General features: G+C 45.4%; 3 protein-coding genes across 8 annotated transcripts in view; 2 read left to right on the top strand and 1 right to left on the bottom strand.

The window, feature by feature from the left end:
• The window catches only part of herc2 (HECT and RLD domain containing E3 ubiquitin protein ligase 2), a 67327-nt gene extending 61374 nt beyond the window's left edge, over nucleotides 1-5953 (bottom strand). For 4 of the 5 annotated variants that reach the window (XM_030371983.1, XM_030371984.1, XM_030371985.1 and 1 more), the window contains exons 1-4: nucleotides 5843-5953; nucleotides 4782-4890; nucleotides 4013-4106; nucleotides 3426-3557 (exon numbers count right to left, since the gene is read on the bottom strand). In XM_030371983.1, the coding sequence (XP_030227843.1) occupies nucleotides 3426-3557; nucleotides 4013-4106; nucleotides 4782-4853 (298 nt within the window). In that variant the 5' untranslated portion in view covers nucleotides 4854-4890; nucleotides 5843-5953. The remainder of the gene's footprint in view (nucleotides 1-3425; nucleotides 3558-4012; nucleotides 4107-4781; nucleotides 4891-5842) is intronic. The other variant, XM_030371986.1, reaches the window with a different exon arrangement.
• A 196-nt stretch (nucleotides 5954-6149) lies between these two features.
• Nucleotides 6150-9064, top strand: nipa1 (NIPA magnesium transporter 1). The gene is made up of 5 exons (XM_030371988.1): nucleotides 6150-6900; nucleotides 7041-7088; nucleotides 7202-7292; nucleotides 7609-7769; nucleotides 8177-9064. The coding sequence occupies exons 1-5, from the start codon at nucleotides 6777-6779 to the stop codon at nucleotides 8680-8682; spliced, it is 930 nt and encodes a 309-aa protein (XP_030227848.1). The 5' UTR covers nucleotides 6150-6776; the 3' UTR covers nucleotides 8683-9064.
• A 154-nt stretch (nucleotides 9065-9218) lies between these two features.
• On the top strand, nucleotides 9219-14494 carry nipa2 (NIPA magnesium transporter 2). 2 transcript variants are annotated; one of them, XM_030372987.1, is made up of 6 exons: nucleotides 9219-9428; nucleotides 10156-10386; nucleotides 12008-12064; nucleotides 12333-12423; nucleotides 12890-13050; nucleotides 13333-14494. In XM_030372987.1, the coding sequence occupies exons 2-6, from the start codon at nucleotides 10248-10250 to the stop codon at nucleotides 13992-13994; spliced, it is 1110 nt and encodes a 369-aa protein (XP_030228847.1). In that variant the 5' UTR covers nucleotides 9219-9428; nucleotides 10156-10247; the 3' UTR covers nucleotides 13995-14494. The 2 variants fall into 2 exon arrangements, with proteins under 2 accessions (XP_030228847.1, XP_030228846.1); XM_030372986.1 differs by lacking the exon at nucleotides 9219-9428 and adding an exon at nucleotides 9820-10064.
• Nucleotides 14495-14498: the final 4 nt, after the last annotated feature.

Below are 14498 nucleotides of genomic sequence, written 5' to 3'. Positions count from 1 at the left end.
AAACCACAGAATAAAGTACAAGACTTTCATTTAGAACTTCAACAAAGTAAAACAAAGGCAGAGCTGGTCAGCAGAACACCTGCTTTCCCAGTTTCGGCAAACAGTTTTTATATTCTCACTTCAGTGATACCTCCAACCAGCCCCAGGGTAATTACCAAACAATGCCCTGGTATGGCTTCCTCCTCAACCAACTTCTGTCATTCTTTATTCCTGGATTTGTGCCATGTATCATCATCTAACTTATCAATGTCCTCGTCTGAGCATTCTCTACCTCTGTATCAGACACTGTCATGCATGCGCCATTCCCATATCTTGTTATTGAAGCCCTGAAGACCCTGAACTGAGGAGACTCTTCCCACCAGGGGTGTCATCTGTCCCTGAACAAACCCAGAATCTCTCAGGGTGATACTGCCTTGTGTACCAGGCCTGAATATTGGTACATTACTGGTGGCCCAGGACATCAGATGACCTTTCTAAGATGCCTCTTCAGAAGACTGTATTTTCCCGCGCTCATCTCATTAATTTGGCATACAAAGCAAGATATTGATTATAATCCTTATATTATTATCTAATAATGTCCTTCACCCAGCACGGAGACGGAGTTTACAAAAAAGCCCAACAACGCATGTGTCTCCTGAGGAAGCTGAAAGGGTTCGATGTCAGAAAGGACATTTTATTAACGGTTTATCAGACACTGATCGAATCTGTCATCTCCTTCAACATTACATCTTGATCTTGGTACAGCTTCCTAACAAGCAGACGCAAGGGATAATTAAGCAGGCAAGCAAGATAACCAGCATCCAACAAAAACAGCTTTCAGATTTGCACACTCAAGCAGTGGAAAGGAAGACCAATTCCATTCTCCTGGATCCCTCCCATCCCCTCCACGGCTGTTTTGAGCTGCTTCCATCAGGCAGAAGATACAGAGTGCCTCTAGCCAAAAATCTCTCTATACAAAATCCTTCATACCCGAGGCAATACACAGACACAACATACTTCTTACACAAGCACCACATACACACAATTAGAGGACAGACTGCCTTCAATCAAAGACAATTTTCTAATATGGCAACATGTAGGACAAATAAAGCTTTTGAACTTTCTTTTTTTTATAATCTCACAAGCGCAGAAAAACATTAAACAACAACTTCAGCTTGAGTGTTTAAGAGTGTAATTAAGAATCTGCATGAGGGGTTTCGTGGCCCGGTCCCAGAAGTCATGTTGTTGTTAATCTCCAGAGTCAACATGGATAATTTTTACCATCCGCTAGTTAATATAACGATTGATGAAAAACCACTACAGACAAGTTAGCTCACACAATGACACACTCTTCCACAATTGGATAATGGATGACTATTGTTTATTCCGGTCTAGGTTCAACTGTATGAATAATAATTAATATGATTCTGCTACAAAAAAGGAAAGGTGGATAAGAGATAGTTGATATATAACATCTGGAAAGGCTTCGGTTTTTCAACACTGACCAAAACAGGCTTATTTGACCAAACCTGGGGGCCAGTATTAGAATCAAATGTTGTGTATATACTGGATTTCATAATCATATTGACAATTCAACTAAATAATTAGAATAATCATTGATATTAATAAATTGCATTTATATAGCGCTTCTTAAGTCACCTATGAGTTCATGTGTGTCTGAATGTAAGCGGGATATCAAACCTCATCCACTACCATTGTGTAGCAACCCCCTGGGAGAGGCACAAATACACAATACATATACAGTATGAATATGGCTGTGGTATGAAAAGTATTTCGGTGGCCTTTACAAGGCCGGCTCGGATTTCTTGTGGGCTTTGTAGTTCTTGCTGGATCTTACATCACAAAGAGCCATTCTCAGCACCGAGCCATTCTCAGGACGGGGGGGGGTGGAAATAGCAGATCTAACATCCACATTAGTGTTCAGCTGACCCCGCTGTGCTGTAAGGACTGATATGTCTTCCAGCATACAGACACAGTGTGCTGGTATTTCAGACACTGAAGCGAATAGAGAGATAGAGCCAAGACTGAAGACTCAATTGTTTGCTAAAGTTAAAAAGGAACTACTGACTACCACACACACACACACACACACACACACACACACACACACACACACACACACACACACACACACACACACACACACACACACACACACACACACACACACACACACACACACACACACACACACAAAATCTGGTATGAACAACACGCAAAATTCGAGGACCCCCTAGATGTTATGAGAGCGGATCTGGGGACAGTGTATGCTTACAATGATTATGACATCCGATATCCATCCATTGCTTAAGAATGTTGAGGTTCATTACATCTATGCATGCTATCTTTTGGGCAAAACATAGTGATAATTGTGATCATTTGTATAACTATATCTATGAATAATATGAATATGAATAAATGGTGTGTACACGTATTACACATATAGTAGGCTGCCCTGCTAAATTCATGGAAATACAAGTGGATACACCTCTCCAGGAAGCCACTGCCTTGGTTGCCCCACCAGCCCCCCTGGCCCTGCATGCTTATCTCTGGCCCAACATGAATCCGTCCCACCCTTCTCAAGCTCAGCTAGTAAACAACGCAGGCCAAGCTCAAGACTACGCTACAGGTTACATTACAGGAGCTGTCCAGATTGCCACTGGACTCTGCTGGGGTATAAATAACCCCTCTGACCTCCACACCACAGCTCCGCACGACAGATCGACTACAGCTCACGTGCCAGAACGACAACAAGCTTGCTGGTACCTAGCTGGTACGTAGCTAGAGGCAGACTAGCAACACGAGGAAACCCCAAACTAATTAACCATAAAGGTTGAGTCATTCAGGACTCAGGAGACACTACAAACACATAGTGAACGCACAGTCAACGTGACATGGGCACATCTCATCCAGAGGCCAAGCCATGAGGAATACATTATGGGATCTATTCATTATGAAATTATTTAGGTATAGAGATCACTTATAAGAGAAATTAGAATAATCAAACGGAAAGCTCTAATCCTTTCCCTTCAAATTTTGCATACATATTACATTGTAACAAAGGATTATGGTAAACGGACGGCATTTACATTGCGCTTTTCTAAAAAGTGTCCAATCAAAGCGCTTTACAATATTGCCGAACATTAACCCATTCATTCACACACGGACGGCGGTGTCAGCCATGCAAGGCGACAGCCAGCTCGTCGGGAGCAGGTAGGGTGAGCAGTCTTGCTCAGGGACACCTTGACACTCAGCCAGGAGGAGCCGGGGTTCGAACCAGCAACCTTTTGGTTACCAGCCAACCGGCTCTACCTCGTGACCCACATGCCTCCCACATGCCTCCCCAATACTATTTTGCCGATTCAAATCACCACCATTGCGAAGATGAATATGGTTGTGCTGGAGCCCAGTGTGTTGTAACTCACCCGGCTGTCTACCCCAGTCCCACGTTTCAATGATGGAGTGATGCACGGTTGTCGATGCCTCCTCCTCCTCTTTCTTCTCTTTATCGTTGGAGTCATCCTTCTTCTGTGCCCCAAAGCAGTCTGTGCAGTCTTCTAGGGAACACCGTGACAAGACAGGTATTAACACAAACTCTTCATTAAAAAGGTCAATTGTACCACCAGGTGTGCTGTTGAACGGTCATCAAAAGTCATTTCAAGATCTAGGGAAATCACAAGCGAATGACCACCCAGATGCAGGATGGTTAGATCCAGCTGACAGCGTAACCCAGTGGACCGTGCCAACTGGAATGCTGATATATCCATCACACATCTGGGTTGGACAATCGCACTTGTAATGTAACCAACAGGTTGATTTTGGAACGGCTTATAATGGTTAACGGAACACCTGGTGGTAAAATGGGGTCCTTCAAATTCTTCATTCTGACATTCAGAAATTCAATTCCCCACAAGCCTCCAACTGTGTGTAGCATCCATGAGCTAGTGCTCCTCGCTTAGAACCCCAAGCAGACATTAGGAAGAGAGGGTGAGGTTGGCTCACAGCCTCGTACCGGTGTGTGCAGACTCCTCTCCTGTGAAGGTGATCTCCTCATCTTTCACCATCTCATTCCACATCTCGCTCAGGCCCTCTGGAGAGAAGGCCCTCTACACAGACACAGACACAGACGACACACACACACACACACACACACACACACACACACACACACACACACACACACTTATTAACCAATAAAAGCATCACTCGCTTTTGTACAAAATAAATATAATATAATAACAGATATATTTACTGACATTTAAAGAACCTCTTGAATCAGGGAGGCCTTTTCGTGAGCCAATGGAAATGTTATTACAATGTTGTTATTTACATACAATCCATAACTTTTTAATTCACCGATTATACCCAATATCCTCCTTAAAATATGTTTATCAAATTCCAAGAAAATAAGATGATTCAACAGACCTGTTTTTTGAGGGGTCTGGAGCTTCAGCAGTGCAATTCATATAAAAATAAAGCTAAACCTAATACAAGCATCTGACACTGATAGAGTGACTAGACCGTTCACAGTAAGGGGAACAGGGAGTCTCATGGTAAACTATGCGTGATGAAACTGACACGCTAATAATGTCAACAAGCAAACCAACTCCTTGTGCAATACACTACATCCCGATATTGTTGAAAACATTCGGGTGTCTGTACGATCACCCAGGCCTAGGCCCACCCTGGTTATGTTATGTCAACACAAGGAGACCTTCTGTAGTAAACACGGAGAAGTCTTTGGCATTTTAACACCGTTGCGACCCCGTTGACCGACTTACCTGGAGGTCGATCTTCAGCCATTTGTCATGAAATCTCAGCTGAGCGTCGAGGGTGAACGATGGAGTAGGCATCTTGTCACGTCCGCCCCTGGCTGCACGCGCAGCCAACCTGCAACACGGAGCACCCTTAAATTACTGTGAGCCCCCTCTACACAGAGCACCTTTTACTGGGAGCCCCCTCTACACGGAGCACCCTCTACTCTCTCCGCCTGACCCAATGTCCTCCATTCGCATGCATGCATTGACGTGCTTACGTTGTTGGTCGATGACAAACTATCTGTTGAAAGAATTGCCTCGATAACAGCGTTGTATGTTGCTACGTATGAATTACATCTGAAGTGTACAGCAACAGGACATCAGCTAGCGATAGCTTAGGTCTCCTATTCAACTGTATCTGCTGTCGTGTTCAACTCTGTTAAAATGCAGTCATTTGAATGTGGACGGGATGAAAGTTAACCTTAATCAGCTATATGTAAATTAAGTGTAGCCCTGTTCTATAGAACATCAAGTGAATTAAAGAGACATGTTACCATGCACAACTGAGTGGAGATGGACTACTGTAACGTTAGCGAGCTGTCAGTGCTCGTGGTAAATAGGAGATATGTCATATAACATAGTCACATCTTCTAGTGAGAAAAATCCCCCTGACACAGCATAATGCACCCCCAATAACATAGAAAGTAACACCACAGCTAGCCTTGTGGCTAACCAGCTGGGTACCAATCTAGTCAGCCAGCATAGACCATAGCTGTGGTCCAAGCCAGGGTTAGCCTTGAGGCTAACTAGCTTGGAACACAGCTAAGTTTAGCATGGTGGCTCTATATTGGTATACAGCTATGGTTAGCCTGGTGGCTAAATAGCTTGGAACACAGCTAAGGTTAGCCTAGTGGCTAACAATCTATGTCCATATCCACGGTTGATGTAACGGTGGCTATGCTAGATCTGTTCTCAGCATCCAATATGCAGTATGACACCCAGTGGTGTAGGATGCAACCCTTCCAAGACTGCAGATAAGCTGCAAATAAAATATCAACACTTCGAAAATGCAATAAATACAGTACCTTGAAATGTTTCCCTTATGTTACTCTCGTTCCTTCGGCTGCTTTGGTGCATTAAGAAAGTCGTTCATGTTGAACTTGATTGACAGCTCTAGGGCCGAAGCACGAGGCATGGAAACAAATGACGTCATGCGGCGATGGGTTTATTGCGATTGGTTTATGACATTGTAATACCGACAACGGTTTCCAGTTCGAGGTGATCATCTTGCTGAATACCAGACTCCGCCCGCAGACACCGTACGGTATAAACCGAGCGCTTCTCTTTAATATGGGCGGGACCTGGGGGCGGGTTCAGTAGATGTTTCTCTTGTTGCCGCTACGGGTGTGGTGGAGCCTGCAAATACAGAACAGTTGATGGGAAAGTATATTGAACATACATTTTAGGATGTAGTCCTGTGTGTGTGATATATTACATATTATTTTTATTAAGCTGGACAACTATACAAAACATTGGTGTCGTACTATAGAAACGAGTAATGTTATCTCGCCTAGACTAGACTGACCAGGCGCTGACCAAAACGCATTGAATGAAATGCATTGGCCAAGCCCACCCAGCATAGACATATGGACCCAAAACGCATTACATCATATGCATTGAACAAGCCCACCTGGCCATAGACATATGGACCCAAAACGTATTGAATGAAATGTATTGACAAAGCCCACCCGGCCGTAGACCTATGGACCCAAAACGTATTGAATGAAATGCATTGACCAAGCCCACCCGGCGGTAGACATGCAACCGGCCGTCAGTGACGAATGTGATTCGTCGGAGTTATAACGACCGTCACTGGTTGAACTGTACATTTGACTGCCTACGTAGGAGTCCATTCAGTGTCAGAATTGGAAATAACGTGAATCGGACTAACTTTTTTTGTTGGTGTTTGTCTAGACTAGTTTAAACTAGACGTATCGTGTTACTTTGGGATACTGTAAAATGGCCTTGGAGTCGGACATCCCGCTCCCTGTCGCAGGGATATTGATAGCAGTGTTATCAAGTTTGATCAATGGATCCACATTTGTGCTCCAGAAAAAGGGGATGCTGCGTGCGGAAGCTAAAGGTATATTGAGAAAAAGATCTGAAAACAGTAACTAGAACATGTTCCCCAATTATATAATGTAAACGTTTACAAAAGATATTTTATTCAGAGGCCATAGGTTCATTGCCATTGAAGAGCGCGTGTTTTTGGCTCCCCTATAGGCAATTCGCATCTGAAGGATCTGGTGTGGTGGAGCGGCACCCTCTCTAGTGAGTATACTGCTCTCTATCGCTCAAATCTGGAAATGCACAATTATTGAAATTCCTGACACAACTGATCCAACATCTCACCCTAAAAGTCCTTATGTTTGAACTTCTTAAAGTGATTGTGGGCCAAATTGGGAATTTCTTTGCCTACAATGCGGCACCAGCTTTGATCGTCACGCCCTTGGGAGCTCTGGGAGTGTTGTTCGGGTGAGTAGGGAGGGTTTTTTGGGTTATCCAGGGTTGAGCTGGCCCTGTCTATTCTCATGATTTTGATGCTTCTATAATGAGAGTATGTTTTTGTTTACTATTAAGTTATCATCTTCTAAATGCATGGTTATCTTACTGCAGAACGCCTACAGGTGATGCATCATATATTGGGGTTTAACCACTGCACTATCGTGTGTGTGTGTGTGTGTGTGTGTGTGTGTGTGTGTGTGTGTGTGTGTGTGTGTGTGTGTGTGTGTGTGTGTGTGTGTGTGTGTCTGTGTGTGTGTGTGTGTGTGTGTGTGTGTGTGTGTCGCAGGGCTGTGCTGTCCTGGTGGATTCTGCGGGAGCGTCTGGAGCTTCTTGGCCGGCTGGGCTGTGTGCTGTGTTGCTGCGGCACCGTGGTTCTGATAATCCACGCTCCCCCGGCGCAGACAATCTCCTCCAGGACCCAGCTGGAGGCAAGCCTCCTCGACCCAGGTCTGGTGCTGCCGATCGAGTGATCTTGGAGTGCCGTGAACCTACTGTGATGCATAATTATTATTATGCCATTTGGTGGCCTTTATCAACTTACGTCTTGGCAGTCTTTACAAGACTATTACAGTGTTGTTAGTTGTTAGTGTGTGTCCTTTTCTCAGGATTGAGGATTACATTTGTCAACACATCCAATAAGATTTATGTTCATAATAATTAGTGTATGAACTAATTAGGGTTTTTTAGGGTAGTCTGATCAGCGATGCCTTGCCTACAGGTAGAAAAAACCTTACCTTGCTATAAAGTAAACCATCAAACTGAGGATGAACGATTCCCGGAGCTGCTTTAGGTCGGAGATTATTTAATGTGCCAATACCTCCCACCACTAACTAGGACGTTCCTGTCCCCTCCAGTGTTTGTGTGCTACTCCTTCCTCGTTCTCCTTCTGCTGATTGGTCTGATCTTCTGGGTGGCCCCGGTGCACGGCAGCTCCAACATCATGGTGTACGTGTCCATCTGCTCTCTGCTTGGCAGCTTCACCGTGCCCAGCAGCAAGGCACTGGGCCTGGTGGCAGAGGAGGCCCTCTTCAGTGGGGGAAGTCCAAGGGCTCTGGTCCTCTTCTTTGGCTTACTGGGAATATTGTCCGCCAGCGTGATCACCCAGTTCCTCTTCATCGATAAAGCCCTGCAGCGGTTCAGCTGCAACATGTTTGAGGCTCTCTACTATGTGTCCTTCACATGCTCTGTGCTGCTGGCGTCGTCTCTGCTCTTCAAGGAGTGGAGGGGGCTGACGGTGGTGGACAGCCTGGCCATGGTCTGTGCCCTGGCCACCATGTTTGTCGGTGTGGTGCTCCTGAGAGTATCCCATGAGGCCGTACTGATGTGGCCGAAGGGCGAGGACAAGCAGAAAGTAGAATAATTATTTTTAAAGAACAATTGAATACAACTTTTAAAGAGTTTTCATTGATGGAGTTGTAAAATGCCTAACCAAAGAACTAGTGTGTAGTGACAGTTCTGGTTGTGAACACACGTGTGTGCACCTTTTTCCTTCAAATTAGCACAACATGCAAATGTCATTCGTTTTCTCTTATTTTGCTTTTCCTGAATTTATTATTCGTTTTGAACCCATTTTTTATCACAGTAATACACAAATTCCTTTCATTGCGTTCCATTCCTGATGTACTAGTTATTTGCTGTGAATAAAGTGATGAGGAAACAAGTAGAAAGCAACTATACCGTAAAACACTATTCTACTGATGTACAAGCACTTTAACAAATAAATAATCGAATGTTTGATGCTATATTTTTTTTTGTTATATCTGTAATGTAAAATGCATTTTTTTTCTGGAAAAATAATGCAATCTTTATTACAATCCTTATGAGACTGTATCCGTGGGAAAGCAAGCCTCAACGTTGTGAAACCTGTGTACTGACAGGGTCACAGAAGGGAGGGGGCAGAGGTCCATACTATAGTGCTGAGTGGTGTTCGCCAGAGGAAGCACAGAGAGCGGTGCAGCGCAGAGCAGTCAGCCGGGCCGAGGAGTGCAGAGTGCAGTATGAGATATGAAGCTCAGCGCTCGGAAATAGGCTAGCAATACGCTAACCTCTACCTTAACCGTTACCATTATCAGCCTTCCGTGGGAAACGCCGACCAATTCTGGACAGGTAGCTATAATATATATATGAAATTGCAACTGCTTCCGAACGAGACGATTTAAATGTTTTTTTTATAATGTGGTTTCTAAGCATTGGGTCATTAGCGTCGTTATCCAGCCAGCTAGCTCTCAGCTAACGGCCATATATATACCAATTATTTACAAATAATGTATTTTGTTTTACGAATATATATTGAGAATGCAGGAGCCAAGTGCGTTTGCGGTTGCCGTTATGTACGAACAGATCCATCTTTTAGACTGCGTGTGTCAGTAGCCAACTAAGTATGAAGGCAGTTAAACTTGGCCAGGGAGGTGGTAACCTAGGAGAGTTAGCCTAACACAGGCTAGCGTGCTAACACGGGCTAGCATGCTAACCTGACCTGTCACTTCCTGCATTCTATTTCTTGAGGATAGAGATGGGATATTTGTATAAACGAACCTTGTTACAACAGCCATCGGCTGAAATGCATTGCGTCTATGGGAGCATCACTGTTGTTGACACTGTACTTTTGTGGAGCTTATAATCAAACTGTTCTGTTGAAGAACTTCTATTTTTGAGGACTATCTTTCCAATGTGTCCTGATGGAGCTATACTCCAACACATTGCATCAGGGGTATGCATTTTGTAATGTATCTTGTGGAGATGGTAGGACACACCTAAAACTAGCCTACTTCTGTATTTATTCGTTTTTGGGGGCTGGATGAAAAACATAGAATTGTGTCTTCTTAACTCCTAGGTATTTGGGCTGGCCACAACTGTTCCCTTGGCCAGCGACTGCAGTGTTCGGTGGTAAATGTGACCAAACAAACCAGCTCATCCAACCTCACCATGGTTGAGGAACGAGGAAAGTATGACTTTTACATCGGCCTTGGTTTGGCTGTTAGCTCCAGCATTTTCATCGGAGGAAGCTTCATCCTCAAGAAGAAGGGACTGCTACGGCTGGCCAAGAAGGGATCGATGCGAGCAGGTAAACCGCCCTTACCTTCCGTTCACCTGGATCTATGAGGTAGAACAGGCACAACTGTACTGTAGATTAAACTAAAGGTGTGTCTAAATTGAACAGGTATTGGGTTCAGTATATGTATCCAGGTGCATAACAATGGGACTGGTGACACATACTTACCATTTATGTTGTTAAAGCTTGATCGTGAAGGTGGAACTGGTACAGCAGGTACAACTTCACCTTTCCTCCATATGGTCTAAGAAGTAGTAATCGGTATGTCATTCCTGTTGTTTAACCTGGGTTGGTGGTAGGTACTTATCATTGTTGTTACTCTTACTAGGTCTACAATGTAGACCAGCTGCTAACTTTGTGTTTCTGAAGCTTTACCCAGAACTACAAGGTAGAGCGCAGGTTGCCAGGCAACATGGGGGTCGCCAGTTTGTTCTTTAGGTGTGTGTATGCAGTACACCTCGTCCCGTCTGCTCTTATGGTTGCTGCGTCCACACAATTCCCCTGTGTGAATGCCCATTTGCCTATTGTAAATTACCTGTACTGTGTAAAATAAACACTGCCTTTGCAGCGAGTGATCGGTCAAACCCAAACCCAAACCCGGTCCGTCCGCATTGGTAAACAGGGGATCAGCCACTCCGTGTTCAGTTTGGGCAAACAACAGGAAGCCTGAGGCGTCGGACCAGCCGTGCGCCTGAAACAAAACCACCTCTTCAGGCTTTCCCAGTTCAAGGCGAGCCGGGGCCTTGAGTGATTTAAGGCGCGGTGGGATGATTCGTCGTCTTTGGTTAAATTTAGTCACGCGCAATGCGCTTTTATTACACTGAGTAATTATTAACGTGAATAACATCACGTGACCCTGCCAGGGCTGTGACAAAAGGCCTGCGGTTGAAGGCAGGTTGACGACATTCGGTTGTAGCCATGGGGGCTTTATGTGGTCATCGGGTGATACCAAGCCTGACACTCTGTAGAGGAGGGGATATAAGCTTCTGATAGAGGTCTAAATGGTGTATAGGCGTGGTCATTTGCAGTATGGTAGATAACCTGACGTGATTGGCGTATCAGTTAAACAAAGAACCACGGTAAGTTCGAAGGAGGAAGGTCATTTACATACGGGGTGTTGGTGTATGAATTTTGATTGAATATCAACAAAGGGTGCAAGCTTCAAGGGTCATTCTCAGCAAGGGAGGGAACATGCCGGTCGGTTTCCGAGCAACCATTAACCCCAGGCCACAGTTCTACTATATTATTTACTTTATCAGGAAAGGTTGAATTCTTCCACACTACTGTGATACTATCTGGTGTACCCTATACTTATGAAAAAAATACAGTCTCTTGTAGCACATACAATACTGTAATAGTAAGATTAGAAAAAAGTATATTTTGACCTCTATACAGCTGTAATATGTTGTGACCCTCTACACTACTGTAATACTATGTCTGTTGTTGCCTCAACACTACTTTAATACTATGTTTGAGCCTCTACAATACAGTATTCTATGAATTTTGTAGCCTGTACAGTACTACTGTCTGTTGTAGCCTATACCGTATACTATGTCCGTTGTAGCTCTACGCTACTGTAATAAATCCTCTTTGTGGTTTCATCACTTGTTCTAATGCATCGTTTGTTCTTCAGGGCAAGGAGGTCATGCATATCTCAAGGAGTGGCTTTGGTGGGCGGGTTTACTGTCAAGTAAGTGTCCTCCGAGCACTCATCCTACTCAATCTCAGTGTCTTATGCATCCCATGTAATAGCAGGATGTTATGCGGTATATTGGGAGGTTTTCTTTGAAAACATGATACTCTCAATGCTTCGGTAAAAATGGACTTAAGAGTAACACGCGATTCCTACAGTGTGAACACAATCCGAGCCGTGGCAGACTGAAACACAACGTTGGCTGCCCTGCTCATGCCTGCAGGCTACCAGGCTAACGTCCTTCCTGTGTTTTGTGTGTGCGCAGTGGGAGCTGGGGAGGCGGCTAACTTCGCTGCCTATGCGTTTGCTCCGGCCACGCTGGTCACCCCCCTGGGAGCCCTCAGCGTACTGGTCAGGTAACAAATAAAAAAACATCCTGGCTAATGTTATCCGTCCGTCTTTGGAGGGGGAGGTGTGGTACATGTAGTCATTTAGCAGACATAGGCCCAATCCCATTTCTACCCCTTACCCCTCCCCCTTGTTTTGAAGGGGTAAGGGGAAGGGGTAAGGGGTAGAAATGGGATTGGGCCTAAGCATATATACAAAGTGCCTAGCGAGTGAACAATCAAAGGGCACATTCAAAATTGGAGACGCTACAAAGAAGTTGTGGTTGAAAAACGATAGTAGTACTAGTAGTAGAGAGGAATTCTAGAAACCAGAAATACAAGGGGAGGTTTGTTCTTTGTTGGTGGCGTTGGTGTCCTTTGGTATGAAAAAATGTGCTTTCCATGCCAATGAGCCTTTGGAGTCTGTGATGTACCGGAAGCCGATCCCATGGCGGTAAGACACTGAACGGCGTGTTGTTGTTGTTGGTGGTTTCAGCGCGGTGCTGTCCTCGTACTTCCTGACCGAGCGGTTGAACCTGCACGGTAAGCTGGGCTGTGTGCTCAGCATCCTCGGCTCCACCACCATGGTGATCCACGCTCCAAAGGAGGAGGAGATCAGCAGTCTGGAGCACATGGCGGTCAAACTGGTGGATCCAGGTTAGAGTCCTGAAGTCCCTCTCTATCTCTCTTCCCATCTCTTGCTTGGTCTTATTTACTTTCACTTTTTTTTTATCAGCCCCTTCAAAGTCTATTGACACCACTTTAGGTTTTAAAACTATTTAATTAAACTAACTAACAGAATACTGTTATTAGTCTACTTAAAAAATGGGGACCCCTTTTAAAGTCCAGTTTTGTGTATAAATATAGATTGAGACATCAAATGTTTACATGCCATGTCAGTCGCGGTTGATGACCCTCTCGGCGGTTGTGCGTTCCCAGGCTTCCTGGTGTTTGCCATGCTGGTGATCATCGTGGCCTTGATCTTCATCTGCGTGGTGGGCCCGCGCCAGGGCCAGACCAACATCCTGGTGTACATCACCATCTGCTCCGTGATCGGGGCCCTGTCCGTGTCCTGTGTGAAGGGCCTGGGCATCGCCATCAAGGAGGCCATCGCGGGGGAGCCGGCGATGAGCAACCCCCTGTCGTGGGTCCTGCTGCTGAGCCTGGTGGCGTGCGTCAGCACGCAGATCAACTACCTGAACAAGGCGCTGGACATCTTCAACACGTCGCTGGTCACGCCCATCTACTACGTGTTCTTCACTACCTCGGTGCTCACCTGCTCCGCCATCCTCTTCAAGGAGTGGGAGCACATGGGCGCCGCCGACGTCATCGGCACGCTGAGCGGCTTCCTCACCATCATCGTGGGCATCTTCCTGCTGCACGCCTTCAAGGACGTGAACGTCAGCCTGTCGGCGCTCGCCGTGGCCATTCGCAAGGACGAGCGGGGCGGGCCGGGGTTCCCGGCGGCCAACGGCGTGGGGCAGCAGCACGGCTGCGGCTATGAACTCCTGCAGGAGACCACCGAGGAGCTGGACAGCCGGGACATGGGCTCGTCCTTCGACAGCATCTCGCGGAGGAACGGCGCCATGAGCTCCTCGTAAGGGGCCGCCTGCAAGGGGCTCCGCGACTACCAACACTACGACTACTATTACTACTGACTCGGTTTCCAAGGCAACGGGGTGGGAGACAGACAATCGGAGGGAGGGAGGGAGGGAGGGAGGAGCGGGGGCACAGTGTCTTGGATGGACCAATCGATTGTATTTTGATTTAATTTGCCTTAAGTTTTTCATATCATAACATAATTAGTATAGAGTTTGGACTTTGGTTTAATTCCTGTGTAGCTCTGTATACCAGGTTTTCTTGTTTTTCTGAAAACCTTTTTGTTTGTGTGTGTATACTACATACCCATGCACTGGGTGCTTTCTATTATCCATCAACTTAAAGAAGTTGAGGTCCTGCTGATTTACAGAGTTATTTATGGAGAAGACATTGTTGAGATATGCGTTAATTTCATACTTGGAAACGGTACCATCTATTTACGTTGGATGACACAGTGGGCCATTTTTTTGTAATGTTTACATAAAAAGCGTGCAAAAATCAACCAA

The sequence above is a fragment of the Gadus morhua genome, chromosome 12, assembly GCF_902167405.1.
Source record: "Gadus morhua chromosome 12, gadMor3.0, whole genome shotgun sequence".
NCBI lineage: Eukaryota > Metazoa > Chordata > Actinopteri > Gadiformes > Gadidae > Gadus > Gadus morhua.
The sequence above is the reverse complement of the archived record's forward strand: the minus strand, read 5'-3'. Positions and strand labels throughout refer to the sequence as shown.